This window comes from Pleurodeles waltl, chromosome 7 (genome assembly GCF_031143425.1).
Source record: "Pleurodeles waltl isolate 20211129_DDA chromosome 7, aPleWal1.hap1.20221129, whole genome shotgun sequence".
Lineage (NCBI taxonomy): Eukaryota > Metazoa > Chordata > Amphibia > Caudata > Salamandridae > Pleurodeles > Pleurodeles waltl.
The window spans coordinates 109,596,273-109,622,418 of record NC_090446.1 but is presented as its reverse complement, the minus strand read 5'-3'; the positions used below and the strand labels follow the sequence as shown (position 1 = coordinate 109,622,418).

Below are 26,146 nucleotides of genomic sequence, written 5' to 3'. Positions count from 1 at the left end.
TGGACCGTCTGTAGATAGATACACTTTGGTGTTGCACTTGTTTAGTAACGCCCTTGGTCAAGGGCCTGAGCAAGCTCTGTCAACTAGAGCTGTCTTCCTCCTCGTCTCAATGACTGTATCCTCCCTGCTGACACAATGAACATATGGGAATGGGGGACTCACTGATACTCCCTCTGAGGCAAGGATCTGATGACTGAGCACCAATAAATCGTGGGCACACAGCAGTGTGGTGGGTACTTCAGACTGGCATGAAAGTTTGTCAGGAAGGATGCTGTAAAAGCTGTTTTAATAAGATCCAGCAAAATCTGGGCTTTCAACCTCCTGATCTACTCATACTTTTGCCTCCTTGTTGCAGCATTTTCAACAGTCTATGCTCATGGTGGAAGATGAATGAGAAAATACCATACTGACAGAAAAGAGAAATATGTCCTCCATAAAATCTAGTCTGGGACTCATCTCACTGTGATGTCAGAAGCTCATGGTGTATATAATACTCCGCACTACTCTCATATTCAATTACTTTTTTCAAGCTGTCAAAGAGAACATTGAAAGTTCTGCACTTCTAGAGGACATGAAGAGAAAAGTGGAATTTAGATCTGTTGTGGCCTCTGATGAATACTGAGGAGGCTTTCACTCAGGGTGTTCCCAACACAGCTTTCTGGAATCTCCATCTTAAGAATGGTACACTAACGCACCTCAAAAGGCTATGGCTCTTTGTTTGTCCTTCAGGGAAACTCCTTTTTTTGCAACATAATTAGAGGATGGCGTGCATTGAATTGTCAAGGAATGCAGGCATTCTTAACCCTTTAGGAAATAACAGCCTCAGCCCTTCTCCTTTTCCAGTCAAGACTAATCCCTCTTCCAGAAAGTTTCCCTCTGTCATCAGGAGCCTCTTGGAAGTAGTGAAAGGAGAAAAGGAGTTCTGGGATTTAGAAAGCAGCCTTATGTGCATCCTGCGTCTTCTGTTTACAATCAGGGTTCCAGAGTATATTGGGTCTTGCCTCTAGTGTCCAAAAAACAGCTAGATCCAATGGTGTTTCCAGTCATAGAAGACATCTACTTAAAATTCCTGGATTATCTGAGAGATTTACTCTTATTACTAGATTGAGGTCTCTTCCTCTGGACTCTGGATGAAGCAGGATCCACGACCCATCAATTCACGGGCACAGGTTGGCATTGAATCATTCTTTGCAAGTCAAACCTGGACAAAAAGCTATTACAACTGACTCTCTGCCTAAATGTGTTAAGGAATACAGGATGAGGTGTTGGATGAGGAATTGAGTTATGTACCTCATCTCAGAGATGATGGAGTGATGTGCTTCTTAACAGATCTCAAGTCTGTGGATCAGTGGGTACATCGCTTGCTTTTCAAGATAAACTCCAAATACCAGACTTCCTGAGGCTTCTGGGAACTGTATGGTGACCTTAGACTTGAGGGATGTTTTCCTACATGTGCATGTGTCAGTAGCTTCACACTGTTCAGGATTAGCATTTCCAGTTCAGCATTCTACAGTTGGGCTCTAGATTTGTTCTAGGAGTTTTTTACAAAGCTGCTAGCCTGACTACTTCCAAACTTGGTTTAATGGTAGCTTCTGTAGTGAAACAGGAACCAGTGGAGGTTTAGTGCTGTCAGGTGATCCATGTATGGAGGCACAATCTACCAAACGTCCACATAAGTGCTGGTGAGGACAGACTATTATTCTGATCCCAATTCAGTTCATATCTTGGTTTTGTGTTATTTCCAGTAGCCAGGGGTAAAAGATTGCAGACTTATTTTTGACCTATGCTACCTGAGGACGGCACCTGTGTGAACTTCGCTCAAGGGCCAACGACATATGGCGGTAATATATATTTATATAATTGGTGCCCTAGCTTATCTTCATACATGTCCTCTTCTGTCACATTTTGGGACCTTGCATCAAACCTACATGATTATGGGCTTCTTGTAGCTCTGCTCCTTTGCTTAAATGTGTTGTGTAACTTATATGTGGCGGGATGCCAATACTTTCTCCTCTCCCTGTGGTGATAGCCAAAGAAGCAAGTTTTGTGGGAGGGGGGAGCCTCCAAGGGCACCAGTTCCGTTTATGGTCAGTGCTATTGTCTGAAGAGACTTAGATCGGCCAACTGGTGGAAGGTGACAGTGGTGTTTAAGGCTGTCTGACAGTTTTAGCCACTGATTGAGGGCAAGGCAATGGACTTTTTTTTTGATAACTGGTGGTAATCATTTATTTAAATCGTCAGGGGAGTAAAAGGTTTACAAAAATGGGTCTCCTATGGTTTCAGTTGGGTTGCTGATTGAACATCATCTTTAGTCACTGACTCCTGTTCATATCAGAGGACTTAAAAAATGTGCTCAGATGCACATGCTGAACAATGCCAGGTGCTTATTGAAACACATACACAACAAGCACAGTGATTAAAAACACAGACTATATAAAAATACAACATTCAACACAGACTGAAAATCATCAAACACAGAGCCATCAAACACAAGAAACTGCAACATGAGTATACCCAACACACAGATTTGTCTATTGCCACTTTAGCGTATCCTGTAGGCAAAAATCACTGGGTCTGTGCTAGATGGTAGGTATAATAAATAGGTTGGAATGACTAATGGTTCACTGAGTCCATCCACACCTAAACACTGAAGCACATGAACCATTAAATCTGTCCCATCAAATATAATATACAGGCAGGAGTATCTCATAGACAACGTCTCCTGAATTAATGGATGCTAGAAATCAGGAGTTTAACAAATAAATGTGTAACTTTCAAAATGAGACCCATGGCGTTATGTCCAGAGATGCATGTCTTTTTGTGTCATCCATGCATGTATGATCTGAGTGTGTGTATCTGCAGGCAATCATTCAAACGCACAGTTCAATGACTTGCCTCATTGCTTAGACAACCCTAATTTACTTTTACGTTGAAATCAGAGTTTGGGCACCTCCACACATCTTTAATAAAAATGCATGTTTTTGATTAATGCTGCATCCACTTAAAGACAAATTTAAAATTCAGCAATCTGTAAGCAGCCACATATGTGCTAGTGAGAACTGTAATTGGATTTGCATTTGTACAGCATTTACTACAACTGACAAAGCATTGAAGCTCTTTACGCCTGGCAGCACACTGATCTAGGGGCAAAGGTTAGTGATTATTCCAGTCTTATTTGTCACTAATAGTTATTGAGATTAGTCTTGTGCACTCAAGTAAACCTTTCTATGTAGTACTTCCAGGTTCTTCATGGAGGACTAATTTTAAAAAAAGGGTTAGTTGAAAGCATATGATAGGGGTAAGTTAGTTGCGTTGCATAGGCATGACTTTCTTAGGAAGGAGGAGAGATTGTAATCTTATGAATGAGTTGTGGGCAATTTGCAGAATTACAATAACAGAGAATAAGGCAAACATGCATGTGTCAGAGTAGGATGTATGCAGAAAGAGGAGGAGAATGCAGAGGATGGAAGTGAAGGTGAGGGATATTTGAAAGACAGAAAAAAGGAGATGTGACAATCAGAGGTTTTGATAAAAGGTCAGATTTTCATGCCAGATTTCAGAAATGTACAGAATATTATTGATTCAGCATGCAGTTTGAAGATGCAAGACTGTAGACTAATACAAAATATTGTACTGTATTAGGTATGTGATTTCTTGCAATTTGCCAATGCATTCTAGAGAGGTAATTTCAACTAGAAAAGCCACTTTCCTAGAGAGGGACTAAAGAAGGCAAGAGTGGAGGGGTTTAAAAGGGGGCCACATGAGTCTAGTGAGAACTATACTGACATGCCACACTGGAGGGTGAGGGGGCACCATTTTGAGAGATTCCATATAGTGTTAACCACTGGTATGAGGAAGATGGAAATTTCCTTACTCTGCATGGCACAGAAGACAGTTTTGAAAGGGTAGCCATTCCATCAGCCTGTGCACATTTCCCATTTTCCACTGATAAGGACACCAACCATCATGGAGTACAAGGGACACAAGGCCAATATTTCAACAATTCAATACTTACAAGTGGATATGATGCCACGGAGTCCATCACCTACAGTGTTCAAGTAAACAGGGAACACTGAAACCAGGTACTCTGTGTGTGATGTGAGGTTCAGGAGAGAAGTTGAAGTTGAGGTCCCATCAAGTACTACCTGAGGAAAAGTAAAAAGCATGGTCACTAATGAGGATATTGTACCATAGAAGGCCCTACAAAACACACTCCATACCACAAAATCAAAGGGACAACATAATAAGCTCAGACACGCTTTCTCTTCACACAAAATAGACATATTCTTCCACAAATGATCTTCTTCCACAAACCACACATCCTTCCAAGGCACACACCCTTACACAAACCACTTCATATGTTAACATATTAAAAACATCAATCACAAATAGTTCCATGCTTCCACAAACCACACCTCCTTGAAGAAATTGATCCTCCTCGTTATATCACTCATGTTTCACCAAACACCTCTGTTAACAAACTACGCCTTCTTCCACGAATGACACTTCCTTCCGCAAACTACAACTTCTTCAATAAAAAAACTGTAAAACACACCTCACAGCATAAACCTCCATTGAAAAACTACTATACATTCTAAAAACGACTGTCACTTCAACAAATTACATCTCATTTCACAAACTATGCCTAGTTCCACAAACCACCTTTCAAAAAGTTATCATTTATCAGTGATCATTTTGCACACACAACACATTCACCTCCCTTGCATAAACAACTTCCCCTTTTCCATACAATACTCATTCCACCCCATTTCACAAACAATAGCTCTTTCCCCAGACTAAATTGTTTGGACAAATCAACTTAAAATTAGGCATTGCCAGAACTAGTGGAGTTTAACTTTATGGAATTCCCCAGAGTTACAACAAAAACTCTGTGAGATTCCATGAATGGGTGGAAATGGGCATGTTGTGCTGCTCATGATGTAATTTAGCACCACAAGCTTGTTCCTTGCTGAAAAATCAGTGACCACAGCACCACGCCAGAGGGTGCAGCCTCTTTTCCTACTGCTTCAGTAGATTTTCTAACTGAGCAGCAGCCTTCTGACTGCAAATGGCAGCAACCTTCCGTGGCCGCCCGCAAAGGGGAAATATCACTGGATACCCTCCTAGCGACCAAAAATCGCGCTAAGGGATACCAAATCTCACTCATGCTCACCAACTTACTGTTGGTGAGCAGTGTGTGAGAAATAACTCTGCCACGTGGCTGTTGTCAGAATTTGGCTAGAACTATGCTTTACAAGCATAACACAGAGTTGCCAAAACTCCCCAACTCCACCGGCAAAGCAGAAAATATCACCCACCTCTACTCAAAATAAACCACTATCAACAAGTCACCCTTCTTCTTACAGACAGCTATTCTCTCTGCAACCCATAGTCCTTACAAAAACAATACTTCACTTTTTAAATCATATTTTATTGAAAAATCACATATTTTTTCACTAAGCAGGCATCCATAACAATCCTGCAAATACTTCAACAAATTACAACTTCCATATTCCAAAATATTTCCCACTAAATCACTCGTCAATCTCAAATCACACATTATTCTCTAAGTTACACCTCTTCCTTCAAATCACAATCACTCACACTCAAACTATGCCCATTTTAACAGATCATGCACCAAAAATGAAATTTCAGGTACTTTCGAAATCGCAGCCTCTTCAACAAATCATCCTTCTACCATTCGCACATTCAAAACACATCACCCCAAAAATGGCCTCCTAATTTATGACACAATGCACATCTTCCCATACAAGCCACCCCTTGTCGAAATACCATCTTTCACTCTCACACCCCCTTTGACATCTTTTTCACCAGACCACGCCTCATCCTAAAATCCATATGCAAGCCCAGACACACTCCTTCTCACACAACACCCTTCATTCCACAACTGATATCTCATCTTAAACAAGCATGACCAAAGCCTACAGGTCTCATCTACATGAGAGCTATTGGCTTTGCCAATGTATTTTAGCCATGTTGTACAGCAGTGTGGCTGCTGTTCAGCATGTTTAAAAGTTAGTAGCATGACTCAGAGCAAACAAGCACGGAGGAGAGTGGAGTCAAGCAGCATAGAGTGGCATGGAGCAGAGTGGAGTGGCGTAGAGTAGCACTGAGTGGGATGGAGTGGTGTAGAGTAGCATAGAGTAGAATTCCATGGAGTTGAGTGTAGAATATAGAGGCATAAAGTAGAGTGGCATAGAGCGGATTGGCATAGAGTGGATAGGAGTGGCATACAGTAGAGTACAGTGGCACAGAGTGGAGTGCAGTGGAGTAGTGTGGCACAGAGAGGAGTGGTGTACAGTGGTGCAGAGTAGAGTGGTGCAGAGCAGAGTGGCATACAGTAGAGTGGGGAGGAGTGGTGTAGAGTGGGGTGGGGTGGAGTGGCACAGAGTAGAGTGGAGTAGCATAGAGTGGAGTTGTGTAGAGTGTAGTGGCATAGAGTAGATTGGCCTAGAGCAGAATAAAGTAGAGTGGCATAGAGTACAGTGGTGTAGCATGGCATGAAGGGTTGTGGAGTGGCATGGAGCAGACTGCAACAGGGTAGACTGGCAAAGAGTAGAGTGGAACAGACTGACTTTTGTGCAGCAGGGTGAAATGGAGTGGCATAGAATAAAGTGAAATAGAGTAGTGTGGTGAAGAGTAGAGTGGTGTAGAGTGGCTTAGAGTAGAGTGGCATAGAGATCCGTAGAGTTGCATTGTGTGGTGTAGAGAGAAGTGGAGTGGTGTGGAGTGGCATACCACATAGAGCATAAAGTGGTGTGAAATGGTGTACAATTACTTAGAGTGGAGTGGTGTAGAATGGAGTGGGTGGTGCAGAGTGGACTAGAGTGGCATAGAGTGAAGTGGGTTGGCATATAGTAGAGTGGCATAGGTTAGAGTCACATAGTGCAGGGTGGCATAGAGTTGAGTGGAGTGGTGTAGGGTGGCATAGAGTAGAATATTGTGACATTGACTAAAGTGGAAGTGGAATGTGGTAGAGTAGAGTGGCATAGAGTACAGTGTTCTAATGTGGAGTGACACAGAGTTGAGAGGTGCAGAATGGCATACAGTGGAGTGATGTAGAGTGGAGTAGCGTACAACTGAGTGGCATTGAGTAGTATAAGTGTGGGTGTAAAGTCCAAAAATGGATAGTGTTTCATTTTGTTTTGCTATGTGTTCCATGACCCCCCCTCCCTCTTAACAATTGGGAGGTTATCTCCTTGAATTAGATAACACAAAGAATGACACAATAGGCCAGGCACAGCATACACTACCCCTTACAGGATAATAATGTTCAATAATCCACAATAATGCAAAAGATGACAAGGACTAATCCAAATATGAACACAGAACCCAACTTAATAAAAAATCTACTACTACACAACCGTCCATGTAGCCATTTGGCCTGTAAGATAAGATGGTAACTCAAACCCCATACACATAATTCATCAAGGCAACTTTCATGCTCTTCATCCTCAAATAGCATAGATTTCGTTCAGCACTTCTGACCTAAGCACAGAGCACTTCACAATCAAACAGCAAGGATACCTTTCAGTCTTTGCACTTATATGTGAAAATCGTGAATTTTCTGACAACGTAGATCACATATGCTTATATTAAACTAATAAGGATATACTTGAGAGAAGTCAGTCTGTGCTCTTTGATGCGCAATTCCATTGTGCATAGTAACACTCAGCAAAATCGGCAAACATTTGCCATTGACCATAGAAATGCTTCTTAACCTCTTAAGTGTGGGTGTCGGCCACTGGCCAAGGCCCACACTACCTCTCTGGTGTGGGTCACGACGATCTTCCATGTCTCCAGCCTCCCCTTTGTGATGTCAGCATGCCGCGAGGCGCGCTGACATCACTGTTTTGTTTTCTTCATTGGAGCAGGAAGCAACCTTGCGGCCGCTTCCTGCTCTGATAGGGGAAACAGCCCCAAACGGCCTTCCCGACATTCGGGAAGGTCTTGTTTGAAAGGGGAGACTATCCCCTTTCAAACGAGGCCTTCCTGAACCGGTTTCCTGGCACTCAATCACAGCGCACTAGACATTAGACACCCGGGATTTCACTCGGGGGGGGGGTCGGACCCCTCGGCAAACGAAAATGAAAAAGGTAGGTGTGTACATTTTTTTTATTTTAAAGAAATTGACAGGGGGTCACCCGTGAGCAGGGCGACCCCCTGTGGGGGCAATACTTTTTTTTAGTAGTTGTATGGTTTCCCTGGGCCCCTATGGCCCCCAAGGAAACCATACAGCTACTAAAAAATATATATATATATATATATATAAATATATATATATATATATATATATATATATATATATATATATATATATATATATATATATATATATATCTATAGATAGATATATATAGATCACTTTTGTCAAAGCGTGTGTGGTTTCCCTGGGGGCTGCGATCGGCCCACAGGAAAACCGGACCTACATATAAAAGTGATATATATATATATATATATATATATATATATTCACCACCAGTTGTCTTGCAGTTTCAGCTTGCGTCTTCAAACCAATGCACATACTTCAACTGACGTGTTTCAACTGTAGCTTTTAGGCAGCAATAAAAAAGTCAAGTAAGTCTTGTGATTATGTTTCTGCTACAAAAGGATCAGACTTTTGTCTAGTGGCAGTTTTGATGCCATAAAGTAGTGCAGAAGGTTTATATGCCTACTGCCAAGATCAAATCTGTATTTTATGTAAATAGCTGAGTACATTAGTAAAGTCAGACATTACTTGTGCTATAATACAAATGAAATGTATGTGCGGGGGGGTATAGAGAGATGAAGGGCACTTTTGCTGGGTGGTAGTGAGGGAATCCAAGGCAGAGGTCTTGGGAGTGGGAGCACCAATAATGATTGTTGGACAGGGCGCAGGAGGTGCTAAAAACTGTAATGATTGGTTTGTGACAAGGTGAAGTAATAGTGTGTCTTTTTTTGAGTGTCTTGAAAGAACGTGCTGATTGAGGGAAGAAGAAAAGGTAAGGTGACCTCTTCTGTTACACGTATCACACACAGACACCCACCAGCGATTTTGTGACTGTCTACGTAGGCCAGTGTTTTAGAGCAACAGTTTAGCCAGTAGCAGAGATGGCATCTCGTTGGATGACTGCTGCTCAATCCCTCACTGGGGTTATAGAGAACAGCTCTGACGTAGGATCAGAGACTGAGACAGCAGATACCGAGACAGCATCTGAGGGATAGGACAATGGCACAGACTGTGGGAGTGATTATTCAGTTGGAGGAGTCCCATTCGATAACTCCTCTTCCAGTGATTATAAGGGTGGTGATGAGGACAGTCCTGCTGTCCCTTTGCAAGCACAGTCGGTGCAATGGGACAATAGCGGGTTAGACCAACCCAGAGAGCAGGTGCATGTGCCGACAAGCACAGAGAAAGTGCACTCTTGGGAGCTCCCGAATTTAGTTAAGACCCAAATTCCACCACCCAAAGCGTATTGTGGAGACATCAAAATTATCTATCACAAAACAAACTGGTTTTGTAAGGCAGGCACCTGTGTTTTTGGTCCTGGGCTCGGCGGCCATATAGGGAAAAATACCAAACCCAGACATTTCTGGAAACTAGACATCCGAGCGAGTCCACAGAGGTGTGACTTGTGTGGAATCCGCAATGTTTTCTTACCCAGAATACCCTGCAAAGCTAAAATTTTGAATAAAAACTCTACTTTTTTCTTGCATTTCTGTCACACAAACTACAGAAATATGCTGGGATCCACATAATTCCTACCACCCAGTTTTTCCCCACCTGTCCTGTTAAAAACACTACCCCACTTGAGTGCCTGTACCTATTACCTGCGTCAGGAATGGATCACCTCATGGTCAACAGTTGCCCTCACGTAAGGACCAACATTGACCGTTGTGTGATCTATTACTGTCACGGGCACTAGGCCTTCCCACACAAGTGAGGTACCATTTTTATTGGGAGACTTGGGGGAATGCTTGGTGGAAGGAAACTTGTGGCTCCTCTCAGATTCCAGAACTTTCTATCACCAGAATGTGAGGAATAAGTGTTTTTTTGCCAAATATTGAGGTTTACAAAGGATTCTGGGTGCCAGAACCTGGTGAAAGCCCCACAAGTCACCCCATTTTGGATTCTCCATAGGTGTCGAGTTTTCAAAAGTGCACAAGTTTGGTAGGTTTCCCTAGGGGCCGGCTGAGCTACAGGCCAAAATCCACAGCCAGGCACTTTGCAAAAAAACAGCTCTGTTTTCTATGGGAAAATGTGATGTGTCCACGTTGTGTTTTGGGGCATTTCCTATCGCGGGCAGTAGGCCTACCCACACAAGTGAGGTACCATTTGTATCGGGAGATTTGGGGGAACACTGGGTGGAAGGAAATGTGTGGCTCCTCTCAGATTCCAGAACTTTCTGTCACCGAAATGTGAGGAAAAAGTGTTTTTTTGGCCAAATTTTGAGGTTTGCAAAGGATTCTGGGTAACAGAACCTGGTGAGAGCCCCACAAGTCAGCCCATCTTGGATTCCCCTAATTGTCAAGTTTTCAAAAATGCACATGTTTGGTAGGTTTCCTTAGGTGCAGGCTGAGCTAGAGGCAAAAATCCACTGCTAGGCACTTTGCAAACAACAGCTCTGTTTTCTTTGGGAAAATGTGATGTGTCCATGTTACGTTTTGGAGCATTTTCTGTCGCGGGCACTAGGCCTACCCATACCATTGAGGTACCATTTTTGTCGAGAGACTTGGGGGAACGCTGGGTGGAGGGAAATTCGTGGCTCCTCTCAGATTCCAGAACTTTCTGTCACTGAAATGTGAGGAAAAAGTGTTTTTATGGCCAGATATTGAGGTTTGCAAAGGATTCTGTGTAACAGAACTTGGTGAGAGCCCCACAAGTCACCACATCGTGGATTCCCTAGGTGACTAGTTTTAAAAAATGCACAGGTTTGGTAGGTTTCCTTAGGTGCCGGCTGAGCTAGAGGCCAAAATCCACAGCTAGGCACTTTCCAAAAAACACATCAGTTTTCAATGTAAAAATGTAATGTGTCCATGCTGCGTTTCCTGTCACGGGCGTTAGGCCTACCCACGCAAGTGAGGTACCATTTTTATCGAGAGACTTAGGGGAACAGAGAGCAGAACAAGTGTTATTTCCCCTTGTCTTTCTCTACATTTTGTCCTTCCAAAAGACGTCCATTTGAGAAAAAAAACACAAGCCTTTTTATGAAAAACAAAACAAACATTTTCGCTGTATTTTGGCTAATTTCTTGGTCTTCTCCAGGGAAACCCACAAACTTTGGGTACCTTTAGAATCCCTAGGATGTTGAGAAAAAAGGAGGCAAATTTGGCGTGGATAGCTTATGTGAACAAAATGTTATGAAGGCCTAGGTGCGAACTACCCCAAATTGCCAAAAAAAGGGCTCAGCAATGGGCCGGGGGTGGGGTGGGGGGGAAGGCCTAGCAGCTAAGGGGTTAAAAGCTAAGTTTAACAGATACATTTTCTTCCTAAAATTCTCCAACTTGTTTCTTGTCCTGGGTCACTTACTAGAAAATAGTCAAGCTAATAGGTGTAAAGTATGCACATGGAACAACTTAAGAATTCCTCGAAATTACACTTGAATTATGCGAGAAGAGTAATTCTGTGTCTATTGCTATCTCTTGGCGTAAAAATGCACCCCCTTGCATCCAGAATGGACTCAAGGATTTATTTTGCAATAAAAAATAGTGCAAAATGCAGCAGAACACAAATAGCGAGCACGAGGGCTGCTCACATCGCTAAACGTGCTCTTGCAGTAGGGTTTTTTCCCCAAAATTACTCTTAATTACGACAGGAGCAGCAATCGAATAATTATCTGTAATTTTGCATCACAGAGTAATGCAGAATTAATAAAATCACTCCGATTACACTGACGTAATCAAAATTCTGCCCATGACTATTCACTATGCAGTCACACAATTTGGAAAAAATGATTTGCAAAGATGAATCAGAAAAATGTACAACATTCTCAAGCGACAAATATCATTTACTAGCAAAACTTTGCTGCCATAAAATGTTTGCACACTACTGCATTCAATCTTGCTCACTGACAGGAAATCTTGCAATCTAATGGTGGTGAAGGTAAAGAGATGTATCTTTTAGTCGTCTTCACACAAAAAGGGAGCAAAATTAAAAGATGCCCATTACTATTTTCTTAAGAAAGGCCCCTGTGTGGGAGTGAGCAGAGTTAATATATATCCTTGACAGTTTACTATGAGATTGTGTTAACCATCAGGAGTGGAAGTTGTCTTGATGTGTTAGGAGTCTTGGTTAGAGGTACCAAGATGGATTGCTATGGACCTGGGTCTGTGGATAACCGTGATTGGATTCCAGTTGGCAATCCGATGCCTTTTCACAAGGCTCACGCAATGCAATTACCACACTCAAAGATACATACAAAGGTATTATGGCTTGATTGGTTTGAACAGCCTGATTTTGCTGTTCTAATGAGCTATGGGAGTGTAGTCTCGTCTTTCATTGTGCTAACAGTCATGTGTACTTTTGTCTACTTTTGTTATTTACAGTAAGGGGCAAGATGTGTGTGATGGGCGTGTCTTCTGTTTCCTGATCGGATTTTGTGCCCACCAGAGTGTGGGAGGAGGGACATGACTTGATCCATGTCATTACTGCGAGTTGGCCATGGGAGAGAGGAAAGCTGAGCAGAAAGGCATCTGCGTCTGGTAGAGTGTCTTCGACTCTCGCCCAGCTCTTCACATTTGCATATTAAGCAGCTTAATTTTCCCTTTCAATGCCCGAAGAGTCCCTGAACATGTGTTGGCTCGTAGAGATTTAAAAGTGAAACATACAGCAAAACAAAATCTGACTTCCCCTGGCACCAAACGGTGCCTCAAACAGTAGATAAGGTACATCTCCTCTCTCACACAACATCTCCTTCCACATAACTCTTCATTTCTACCTAAGCCCATCTGAAAAAACATTACTCCTCTCACACAAATTGTCTTACATACCCAAGTCCAACTCACAGATGACAATTCCTTTACCTAATGACATATCTACGACCAGATTCCACCTAGTTTTTCTACGAGGTCGCTTGTACTCTTACATCACACACAGGACCTGGAACGACCTCCCTCTACACATCAGACCCTTTCAGATGATTAGTGCACTATACAAATCAATATAACATAACATACTCCATATTCAGTTAAATATTTCTTTCACATCATTATTCTCACCCTGTGGAATAAAAGGGAGCAGCTTCTATGCCCCATATTCAGTTCCCTAGATTCTCACCTCTTTTGGGATGCCACCCTTGGATGGGTAGTACACAATCCTGTATTTCTTCACTTGCTGGGGAGGTGGTGTCCATGTCAGCCTCATGCTCCTGGGGCTCACTTCCGACACTAGCAGGCTCACAGGGCTGCTTTGGGGAACACTGCCTGCGAGAGATGTCTTGAAAAGTCCTCCTGTTTGAGATACAGAGAAACTCAATCACAGGTGACCAATATCAAAGCAAAGAAGCCACAGGTGTTACTGCTCTTAGATAAATGGGACAAGCTCAGCATGCTTTTACTCATCTATTAATCTAATCATCTACTCATCTATTGGAATTTTGAATCTCCTAAACATGATCTTCACCACAATATCAGAATTGCATCGTCCTTGATTTCGGCAGCTTTTCTGGCAGATGGGCAGAAAAAAGGTCATCAGACTATCTGACCAAAACATGGCCTAAGTAGTGGCCATGTCCAATGGCCACTACTGCATCTCATCATCAGAGTAAGTTTACTGGTGGAGCCAGCGAGGGCACGCCGTTGGAAAACATAATTGAGAAGACAGACCTAGGCTTTAGAGGACAGGGCTACTGCAAATGAAAAGTGAAAATATACCACCAAACCTTTCAGATTAAAATGTGAGTTATTGTTTTAATGTATTAGAGTACATCACTGTAGGGTTACCTATTAAAAGTAATAGTATTAAAAGCTGAATTTTTCTGCATGGAATTCTCTGTCGAAATTAGAAGGCTGCAGCAAGGACAGGTGATAAGGTGTCAAGAAACATTAGCAGCTGTCCTGGTTAAGCCTTGGGACAGTGTGAACGGTTTCATGAGGCTGGTGGTGGATAGTTCCTGCTCATGGTTGAAGCAGATAACTTGAAATTCAATGGCATTATGCCACCAGCAAGCAGCACCAACTCAGTGCAAGAACATCTGAACAAAAAATGGCACTAGTTTCAAGTGTTCCATATGGCATCAAGAAGGGTAATTTCTGATATTTATCTTTATAGGGATTTTACTGCATGTGTTTAGTCACAATTAAGTTTAAAACATAGTGTTACACATTAAGTATGGAATGACACCCATAAGTACGCTTGAACCATGGTAATGTGACATATAAGTAAGGCTCGCAGTTTTCAGCTTTTTACTGAATATAGACAGAAAACAATGTGTTTTTAAAAGTGGAAAAATACAGAAAATGTGATATTTTTTCAGTGCCTTTGAATGTTGTTCATGAATTCCCAGCCAATAGTTGTGCAGGTTGAGAGCATGTGGAATTTAAAAAAGGAATGAGATTTCCTTCAGTAATTCTATATTTCAACATATGTTTGTGCTATTATGAAAATGTTTTCATTTGGTTTATTGTTTTATTATATTCCGTCAATATGCAAAAACTGGACAAGCATCAAAGTATGAGTGCACATTCTTTGGTTAAATAAATGTGGAAATATACGTATTGCTGTTTATTTTATTCACAACATACAAAATAAATATGAACAAATACAGATGGAAATGTTAGGAAAATAAAGGATTCTGAAACTTGGCACCTATGGAGAAAGGAGACTGAATGAGTGCAGCAGCACTGAAGAAAAGCTAAGGGGGTGCTTCTAGTCCTGAGCTGCAGTGGGAAAGATCCCCTGCAACACAGTGCTCCTTGTAACCGACAACACAGAGGGCCTTATTTATAAAAATCTGACGCATTGGCATTGATGCGTCAGATTACGTGCGCTTCCCTAAGATACTCTAACAACACCAAGAATACGCTGTATTTACAATACAGACCTCCATGGTGCACGTTTTCACAGATGCGTCAGAAACTCTGATGCATCTGTTGCCGCTAAACACATGCATTGGTGAAGTAGTGTCGGAAAAATAAAGCTATTGCAGCAATGCGAGGAGGATCTCATTGGAATAAGCCCTGCATACATTTTACGCCTGCTCTGACTGGGCAGTACAATTCTGATGCAGTTAAGTCACAGAATGACACAGTGAAATGCAAATTTCATTGTGTCAGTTCTGAGTGGCTTTCTGCCTGGGAACGCCTAATCTGCATATATTATACCTGGCACAGGTATAATCTGATGCGGGGCTTTACAAACTGACTCATTAGGACCAATGCCTCAGTTTGTAAATTTGGAACAGTGCAGTGCACTGCTAGCACCTCCGCTGCATCAAAAAAAGATTGTCGCAGTGGTGGCGTAAAGGGCTGGTACATGAGGTCCAGAGGATTTTAAAAAGAGCAAGGTGAAGCTCAAACATTGTCTAATTTCCACCAGTAGAACCTCAGGGGACATTCCTGAAAAGTACAACACCATTATGAAATCACAAAGTACCACCATAATATGGGGGTTATGGAAATGAGCTGCAGGCTGTTCTATGTGATTGACAATGACATATAGACACTACAATATCCAGACCTGCGCCGTCGACCTTGCCTTTCTCTTTGATTCTCGAACACAGGACTTGGGTGAGACGATCCAGCAGAGAGCTCAGCAGATGGAAGTCCAGCACATTGTAGACGGTCATCTCCAGGGGATCTGACGCAATCTGCCTAAGCTCCGCCTCATCTGCATTCTTCACTCCTGGAAGCGGGGAAAATCAGGGTGAAAAATTTCACTGATACCTATGGGTGGTGAAGCAATTTGTCGCAGGATACACAGGCACATACAGTGCACATAAGCGGCTAATAAGTTACTTGTAATTTACTATTCATGCCAAATTTCAAAGCACATTATTACTACAGAATATCAAAATATTTTAAGAAATGGAAAACAATTTCAGGTTATTCTGAGCTGATTAAAGCACAATCAAGTTTACTGGATATCAACATTATCATATATTATAACATATTATATTATAATGTTAGAATATGCATTAGGAAAATATGTATATCATGAATTTCAGAAGAGGCTGTTTGCACGTGTGTTGGTTACTCTAAAAACAGCTGAATTTTGCTCTTCTGTGGGTCGACAAACCCAGCTCTTATTAGAAGCAATTTCCTTCATTTACATTATTGTGCTTAAAAATACAAAAATAAATGAATACAAATAAAAACATTGTTTCCGTAACAACCTGTCTTTCTTCATCATCAAATATGCACATACACTTGCTTATAGCCTGTGAGCAGTAACTATTCTATGCCACTTTAGGAAACACCCAAAGATTTGTCTTTTTATTTTTTAATAACCAGAGTACATCGTAATCAGTCCCAGTCACAGATCTGGTTGAATCCATCATGCTTTTGCTCACCATGCCTATCCAGTTTGGCCCCAGCCATATGCAAATCAGTCTTGACCCTGCTCTCCATGGGAACAGTCCAGCCCGTCCTGCCAGGCCAGGTCCTCCCTGGACTGGAAACAAGCACCCTGGGACTAGTTTCGGGGCATCACATCTCTTTAGCCAGGCTAGCTTGAATCCAGTGGCACAGCAAGGAACCCGCATATGGGCATACCCTGGCCACTTAGGGAAACTTTAGCAACACAAAAAGATGATGGACGGAGTGATGAAACTTTTTCAGACACTCACCTCCAGTCACAAATCTGGGTTAAATCCACTGTTCTTATGTTCACCATGCACCCCATTTGGACCCCGGTCCGTTATCCATTTGTGTTGCTAAATTCACCCTAAGTGGACAAGGTACACCCAGTCCAGCCCATGAGGCTACCATTAATAAATCAAGAGATATCAGTCTGTCATGGGGGCTGCATATGGCCAAAATTTTGGCTGTATGTGAAGCAACAATAATGTCCAGTGAACCATAAGAGGGACATTTATTTATATAAGACTCAGACCGTGAACTGAATTTCTTAACAGTGGCCTACGACATGACGCTCAATTTAAGTGAGACATAGTGAAGTAAAGTGATTTCTTAGGATCACACAATTTGGTTAGCTGGGGAAGCTAGGATTTGAACCAAAGATTCTTGCTTGCACACTGTATAATGCAGCCACTGATTAAATAGCTCCTTCTTTCTCCCAGTAATCACCAAAAGACAATAAGCTGTGTTAAACTATTACTTGACGTAAATTAGTACCCTATGTTCAATATATACAGGGAGTGCAGAATTATTAGGCAAATGAGTATTTTGACCACATCATCCTCTTTATGCATGTTGTCTTACTCCAAGCTGTATAGGCTCGAAAGCCTACTACCAATTAAGCATATTAGGTGATGTGCATCTCTGTAATGAGAAGGGGTGTGGTCTAATGACATCAACACCCTATATCAGGTGTGCATAATTATTAGGCAACTTCCTTTCCTTTGGCAAAATGGGTCAAAAGAAGGACTTGACAGGCTCAGAAAAGTAAAAAATAGTGAGATATCTTGCAGAGGGATGCAGCACTCTTAAAATTGCAAAGCTTCTGAAGCGTGATCATCGAACAATCAAGCGTTTCATTCAAAATAGTCAACAGGGTCGCAAGAAGCGTGTGGAAAAACCAAGGCGCAAAATAACTGCCCATGAACTGAGAAAAGTCAAGCGTGCAGCTGCCACGATGCCACTTGCCACCAGTTTGGCCATATTTCAGAGCTGCAACATCACTGGAGTGCCCAAAAGCACAAGGTGTGCAATACTCAGAGACATGGCCAAGGTAAGAAAGGCTGAAAGACGACCACCACTGAACAAGACACACAAGCTGAAACGTCAAGACTGGGCCAAGAAATATCTCAAGACTGATTTTTCTAAGGTTTTATGGACTGATGAAATGAGAGTGAGTCTTGATGGGCCAGATGGATGGGCCCGTGGCTGGATTGGTAAAGGGCAGAGAGCTCCAGTCCGACTCAGACGCCAGCAAGGTGGAGGTGGAGTACTGGTTTGGGCTGGTATCATCAAAGATGAGCTTGTGGGGCCTTTTCGGGTTGAGGATGGAGTCAAGCTCAACTCCCAGTCCTACTGCCAGTTCCTGGAAGACACCTTCTTCAAGCAGTGGTACAGGAAGAAGTCTGCATCCTTCAAGAAAAACATGATTTTCATGCAGGACAATGCTCCATCACACGCGTCCAAGTACTCCACAGCGTGGCTGGCAAGAAAGGGTATAAAAGAAGGAAATCTAATGACATGGCCTCCTTGTTCACCTGATCTGAACCCCATTGAGAACCTGTGGTCCATCATCAAATGTGAGATTTACAAGGAGGGAAAACAGTAAACCTCTCTGAACAGTGTCTGGGAGGCTGTGGTTGCTGCTGCACGCAATGTTGATGGTGAACAGATCAAAACACTGACAGAATCCATGGATGGCAGGCTTTTGAGTGTCCTTGCAAAGAAAGGTGGCTATATTGGTCACTGATTTGTTTTTGTTTTGTTTTTGAATGTCAGAAATGTATATTTGTGAATGTTGAGTTGTTATATTGGTTTCACTGGTAATAATAAATAATTGAAATGGGTATATATTTGTTTTTTGTTAAGTTGCCTAATAATTATGCACAGTAATAGTCACCTGCACACACAGATATCCCCCTAACATAGCTAAAACTAAAAACAAACTAAAAACTACTTCCAAAAATATTCAGCTTTGATATTAATGAGTTTTTTGGGTTCATTGAGAACATGGTTGTTGTTCAATAATAAAATTAATCCTCAAAAATACAACTTGCCTAATAATTCTGCACTCCCTGTATAAGTATCACAAGTATTGCATGTTAATTCTATCTGGCATGATAGATGTGCAAAATGCCACATTGTGTTTCTTGGAAAAAGAACACGGTTAAATGTAAGAGAAGGCTGGATACTTCTAATGTTAACTTCTATATGTTTCCCTGACTTAGCAAGCAGTAAAGAGGAAAGGGTCAACACTTCAATGACGGCAATTGCATTGATTAACCACAAAAATGTGACTCTGGTTCTCCAAAGGGCTTCAGAAGGACACTTACAAATTGCAGCTCGGGTTGGCAGTAGACACACAACCAGGGCTTAATTTGTAAATAAAAACTTGCCAGTGCTCAAAGCCCTCCTCTTAAGCACACGGCTTCTGCAACTAAATGCGGAAACAAGCCATACTAAGGCAGCATAATCCTGAAGCCATCTCGAGCCTCATTAATCCATTTAAAGACACTCCCTGCCCCTTCAGATCACTCTTGCAGCTTTCTTCTTTCTCCCACTGTGACGCCTTTTCGTTTTTCTCTTCCTCCGTCTTTCCATAATTGTCTTTTGCTCGCAGAAAATGCTTGAGGCAGAAGAATAAGCGCCGGCCCTCAAAAATAAGTGCCGGTGCTCTGCACCGGAAACAACAAGCACAAATAAAGCCCTGCACGCAACAGAACAGCACTAAGTAGACTTTTGGGCTCTTAGCTGTCATGCTCCGGTGGTTTAAGGGGCATATTTACAAGCCCCTAGCGCCTTCCTGCGTCACACTATTGTCATTTTTTTACGCTAATGTGGCATTAGGAAGGCTTTTTTGCCGCACCTTTGCACACCCTTGCGCCACATTATGCCTGCACCAGGCGTAAGGTATGCAAGGTGGGCATTCCAGCGCAAGGATGACTGCAAAAATGGCACAGTGAAATCTACAAAATTTCACTGCACCATTTTCGGCAACATTATTAACGCCTGCTCAAAGCAGGCATTAAAATCATGCACCCATAGAAACCTATGGGCCTCCTTGCACTTGGCTGCACTAGCGTTTACATTTTTGACGCTAGTGCAGCAAAGCACTGCAATAGCTATTGTTCAAACGACCGCCATGGTGTGCCGTATTGTGTCATGGTGTCGTTAGGTGGGGCAGGGGCAATGCAAGAAACCTGGCACATCAGCACTGATGCACTAGTTTCTTGAAATATGCCCTGTAGGAAGTTGGCTCTGTATGTGCTATTTCAAAGTAAGGAATAGCATGCACAGAGTCCAAGGGTTCCCCTTAGAGGTAAAATAGTGGTGAAAATAGATAATACTAATGCTCTATTTTGTGGTAGTGTGGTCGAGCAGTAGGCTTATCCAAGGAGTAGTGTTAAGCATTTGTTGTGCATACACATAGACAATAAATGAGGTACACACACTCAGAGACAAATCCAGCCAATAGGTTTTGTTATAGAAAAATATCTTTTCTTAGTTTATTTTAAGAACCACAGGTTCAAATTTAACATGTAATATCTTGTTTGAAAGGTATTGCAGGTAAGTACATTAGGAACTTTGAATCATTTCAATTGCATGTATACTTTTCAAGTTATTCACAAATAGCTATTTCAAAAGGGGACACTTAGTGCAATTTTCACAGTTCCTGGGGGAGGTAAGTTTTTGTTAGTTTTACCAGGTAAGTAAGACACTTACAGGGTTCAGTTCTTGGTCCAAGGTAGCCCACCGTTGGGGGTTCAGAGCAACCCCAAAGTTACCACACCAGCAGCTCAGGGCCGGTCATGTGCAGAGTTCAAAGTGGTGCCCAAAACGCATAGGCTTCAATGGAGAGAAGGGGGTGCCCCAGTTCCAGTCTGCCAGCAGGTAAGTACCCGCGACTTCGGAGGGCAGACCAGGGGGGTTTTGTAGGGCACCGGGGGGGACACAAGCCCACACAGAAATTTCACCCTCAGCGGCGCGGGGGCAGCCGGGTGCAGTGTTAGAACAAGCGTCGGGTTCGCAATGGAAGTCAATGAGAGATCAAGGGATCTCTTCAGCGCTGCAGGCAGGCAAGGGGGGGCTTCCTCGGGGAAACCTCCACTTGGGCAAGGGAGAGGGACTCCTGGGGGTCACTTCTGCAGTGAAAGTCCGGTCCGTCAGGTCCTGGGGGCTGCGGGTGCAGGGTCTTTTCCAGGCGTCGGGACTTAGGTTTCAGAGAGTCGCGGTCAGGGGAAGCCTCGGGATTCCCTCTGCAGGCGGCGCTGTGGGGGCTCAGGGGGGACAGGTTTTGGTACTCACAGTCGTAGAGTAGTCCGGGGGTCCTCCCTGAGGTGTTGGTTCTCCACCAGCCGAGTCGGGGTCGCCGGGTGCAGTGTTGCAAGTCTCACGCTTCTTGCGGGGAGTTGCAGGGGTCTTTAAATCTGCTCCTTTGGATAAAGTTGCAGTCTTTTTGGAGCAGGTCCGCTGTCCTCGGGAGTTTCTTGTCGTCGTCGAAGCAGGGCAGTCCTCAGAGGATTCAGAGGTCGCTGGTCCCTTTGGAAGGCGTCGCTGGAGCAGAGTTCTTTGGAAGGCAGGAGACAGGCCGGTGAGTTTCTGGAGCCAAGGCAGTGGTTGTCTTCTGGTCTTCCTCTGCAGGGGTTTTCAGCTAGGCAGTCCTTCTTCTTGTAGTTGCAGGAATCTAGTTTCTAGGTTCAGGGAGAGCCCTTAAATACTAAATTTAAGGGCGTGTTTAGGTCTGGGGGTTAGTAGCCAATGGCTACTAGCCCTGAGGGTGAGTACACCCTCTTTGTGCCTCCTCCCAAGGGGAGGGGGTCACATCCCTAATCCTATTGGGGGAATCCTCCATCTGCAAGATGGAGGATTTCTAAAAGTTAGAGTCACCTCAGCTCAGGACACCTTAGGGGCTGTCCTGACTGGCCAGTGACTCCTCCTTGTTATTCTCATTATTTTCTCCGGCCTTGCAGCCAAAAGTGGGGGCCAGGGCCGGAGGGGGCGGGCAACTCCACTAGCTGGAGTGTCCTGCGGTGCTGTGACAAAGGGGTGAGCCTTTGAGGCTCACCGCCAGGTGTTACAGCTCCTGCCTGGGGGAGGTGTTAGCATCTCCACCCAGTGCAGGCTTTGTTACTGGCCTCAGAGTGACAAAGGCACTCTCCCCATGGGGCCAGCAACATGTCTCTAGTGTGGCAGGCTGCTGGAACCAGTCAGCCTACACAGATAGTCGGTTAAGTTTCAGGGGGCACCTCTAAGGTGCCCTCTGTGGTGTATTTTACAATAAAATGTACACTGGCATCAGTGTGCATTTATTGTGCTGAGAAGTTTGATACCAAACTTCCCAGTTTTCAGTGTAGCCATTATGGTGCTGTGGAGTTCGTGTAAACAGACTCCCAGACCATATACTCTTATGGCTACCCTGCACTTACAATGTCTAAGGTTTTGCTTAGACACTTTAGGGGCACAGTGCTCATGCACTGGTACCCTCACCTATGGTATAGTGCACCCTGCCTTAGGGCTGTAAGGCCTGCTAGAGGGGTGTCTTACCTATACTCCATAGGCAGTGAGAGGCTGGCATGGCACCCTGAGGGGAGTGCCATGTCGACTTACTCATTTTGTTCTCACTAGAACACACAAGCTGGTAAGCAGTGTGTCTGTGCTGGGTGAGGGGTCTCTAGGGTGGCATAATACATGCTGCAGCCCTTAGAGACCTTCCCTGGCATCAGGGCCCTTGGTACCAGAGGTACCAGTTACAAGGGACTTATCTGGGTGCCAGGGTGTGCCAATTGTGGAATCAAAAGTACAGGTTAGGGAAAGAACACTGGTGCTGGGGGCTGGTTAGCAGGCCTCAGCACACTTTCAATTAAAAACATAGCATCAGCAAAGGCAAAAAGTCAGGGGGTAACCATGCCAAGGAGGCATTTCCTTACATGCCCCTTTGTCTTTTAAAATGTTTCCAAAATTACAATAAGGAAGGTAAAATTTGGATTGGATTGGATCGGAGTGGGACAACTTGGAATGGGGCAGATTGTTTTTGAATTGGAGTGGGGTAGATTATAGTAGTGCAGTTTGTTTTGGACTGGAGTGGGATAGATTGGAGTGGGGCAGATTGTCTGATTGAGTGGAGAAGATTGGAGTGGGTCAGATTGTTTTGATTGGAGTGGGCAGATTGGAGTGGGGCAGGTTGGAGTGAGGCAGATTGTTTTGGATTGGAGTGGGACGAATTGGAGAGAGGCAATTTTTTTGGGATTGAAGTGTGGCAGATTGTTTTGGACTGGACATGTTGTTTGGAATGGAGTTAAGCAGATTGTTTTAGATTGGTGTGGGGCAGGTTGTTTTGGATTGGAGTGAGGCAGATAGTTTTTGATTGGAGTAGATCACATAGTTTTTGATTAGAGGGGGTCAGATTGGAGTGGGCCACATTGTTTTGGATTGGAATGGGGCAGATTGGAGTGGGGAAGTTTGTTTTAGATTAGAGTTGAGGAGATTGGAGTGGAACGGAATGTTTTAGAATGGAGTGAGGCAGCCTGGAGTGTGGTGGATTGTTTTAGACTGGTGTGGGGAAGATTGTTTTGGACTGGCATGGGGCAGATTGTCTTGGATTGGCATGGGGCAGATTGTTTTGAATTTGAGTGTGGCAGATTGTTTTTATTGTAGTGGAGCAGATTGTTTTGTGTTGGAGTGGGGTACATTGGAGTGATACAGATGGGGAAAATTGGAATGGAGTGGGGTGGGGTGGGAGGATTGGAGTGTGGTGGACTGGAGTGAGTGGATTGGAGTGAGTTGGATTGGAGTGGGGTAGATTGGATTGGTCTGGGGTCAATGGGATTAAGTGGGATGGATTTGATTGCGTTGGTTGGATTGGTGTGGGGTGAGGTGGGATGGGTTGGCATGGATTGAAGTGGGGTGGATTGGATTGGAGTGGGGGGGATTGGGTGCACTGCATGATTATGTGTTAAAGCATAATTCATTATCTTTTGAAAGCAGCGCCTAAGAGCAAAAACAAAACAAAACGTGAGTGAGTGAAAAGTGAGATAAAAAGACTTGGCAAAAAAAGAGCTAAGGTAGAATATAACATTTTGCAATTTTGTTTGTCCTGCTGGGCATTTTTTGCCAGTCAAACACCTTCTGTTTGCAGGGCCCTAGAAGTTAAAAAGAAGTACCTCAATCACATTGGGCGCAACGGACGGGCATTGATTAAGTTGAATTAATCAGTGCTTTGTCCCTGCTGCACAGACAGGGACAGGAATGATGCTTGGCCTGCAGTAGCGAATTACAAGGCTCTGAAGAAGAGTGCCACGCAAGCCAACAAATGATGAGCAAGGGGCGGCTCCAAGCCATTTTTAGTTAACCACAGTCTTGCAAGTGAGATGCACGTACTAGAAGAAATGAATGTGAGCAGCAAAAGGATGGAAACCATCCAATCAAAAGGATGTTTCTTCAAGAGGAGAGGTAAACAAAAGAAGAGGAGGAAAGCCATCAAATAAGAAGCAAGAAAGTGAGAGTGACAAGAATGGGTTTTCTTTAAGTTCCCTGCAAGTTTGTGGTAGGTTCCACAAGACACAGTTAAAAGCTGTCTGTAGGTGAGACCTAAACACTGAACAAAAACTGATGTCTGAATTTCGACATCAGCATACTCTGGTCTTCTAAGTCAGTCCATCACATGGTACTCTGTTTGATTCATTTAGTGCAGTGGTTCCGAACCTTTTGACTTCTGTGGACTCCCACTTTATCATTACTGGAAGCCAGGGACCCCCACTGAATCATTATTGGAATCCGGGGACCCCCCACTGACTCATTACTTAAAGCTGAGGACCTAATCTGTTAAGATTATTTACATTTCTCAGCACTCATGGATCCCCGGACCACAGGTTGGGAACCACTGATTTAGAGCATTTTGGAGCATATTTAAGAACCCCTAGTGCCCCCGGAGCGTCACTTTTCGGGATGATACAGTGGTGCAATGCCCTGCACTGTATTTACAAGGTGGCGTTAAGCCACTTTTTGTGGCTTAATGCCACCTTGTAAATACGGCCCTTTCACACGCAGCCCTTTGCGTGGAAGGGGCGTGCAATGGGTGTTGCAGTGGGCGTTCAGCAGCAACACCCATTGCATTTTGACACTGCCTCAGATTTATGAGTTTTCATAAACCTGAGGCAGTGCCAAAATCTAACGCCACCCTGTGGGTGGCGTTAGCAAGGCGCAACGAGGAGGAATACTTTTATTCCTCCTCGTATTTAGCTTTTTGTATGTGTGCTGCATTCTGCAGCATGCATAGAAAGAGCAAAATGCCAGAAATTATTGTTTATGTGTGGGAAGGTGTCCCTTCCTGCACATAAACAATCATTTCAAAATGACGCTCTGGCACTTCTGTGTGTGCTGCATTCTGCAGCGCACACACAGAAGTGCCAAATCGCTAGCCAAACAAACCCTTCAACGCAGAGATCCTTGTACGATGGTGCAAGGATGCCTGCGTTGGCACCAGGCAGCTCAATTTCGCGCCTGCGCAGGGGGAAACACAGGGGTGCGCTGTATTCTAGTAAATACGGCGCATCCCTACGTTTCTAAAGTGACGCAAGGCGGCGCGGCCAATTTTAGCGCCACTTTTTAGAAAATCTGGATCTTTCTTTTTATATGTTTACCCAATGGTTATTTAAAATGCGGTTTCTAGGGACATACAGCTTCTCTTGCTCATTTGTCTGTTTTTTAATGAATGTAAGGAAGACTTACCTTAACAAAAACTGTCACGTTATGATAGAGAGAAGACCTGAAGTACCTGAAAGAAATCGCAGAGCGCAGAGGTCCTTTCGGCTGAAACCTGTGGCTCAGTGGCGTAATGGACAACGATGGGGCCATGCAGAACGCGAAGTTGGGACCTTGAGTCCCTCTTGTGTCACAAATATCCATAGGCTTTGTGCGGAAAGTGGCCCCTCCGAAAGGTCTGGGGCTCTTGAAGGGTTGCCTCCCTACGCCGCAGGGGCCTGTGTTACACCTCCGTTGAAGCTCTGTCCCCCTGCAACTTGTGAGGCGCACTACTTACCGGAAGTGGCAGCACCTGCTGAGATGTGCTTTGGGCTCGACACATAGCAGCGCGTGGTGTCTTTTTATACGACATCTTCTTCCTACAATAACGTGAGGGCAACAGACCGGCGCCGCCCGGCCCTAGCCGTGTCGGGGCCCGCTCTCTGGTTAGGCACTCTGCTCCTCACCTTGCAGCCAGGCCTCTCCGGGGACAGTGCAACCCGCTGCCTGCTTCTAGAGCCTTCCGCCTCTGACGTCTGCACTTCGGTTTTATGACGCCACGTGCCGGGCCTCAAAACGTTTTCCGAGTGGTGTTATTACACGGTTTTGGTGG

The 26,146-nt window shown here is 43.8% G+C and overlaps 1 protein-coding gene across 1 annotated transcript in view; it reads right to left on the bottom strand.

Annotated features, from left to right (window-relative positions):
* Positions 1 to 26,146, bottom strand: part of COL20A1 (collagen type XX alpha 1 chain) — a 371,828-nt gene that overhangs the window by 220,575 nt on the left and 125,107 nt on the right. The window contains exons 10-12 of the mRNA XM_069243200.1: positions 15,677 to 15,841; positions 13,277 to 13,449; positions 4,016 to 4,145 (exon numbers count right to left, since the gene is read on the bottom strand). Of these exons, the coding sequence (XP_069099301.1) occupies positions 4,016 to 4,145; positions 13,277 to 13,449; positions 15,677 to 15,841 (468 nt within the window). The remainder of the gene's footprint in view (positions 1 to 4,015; positions 4,146 to 13,276; positions 13,450 to 15,676; positions 15,842 to 26,146) is intronic.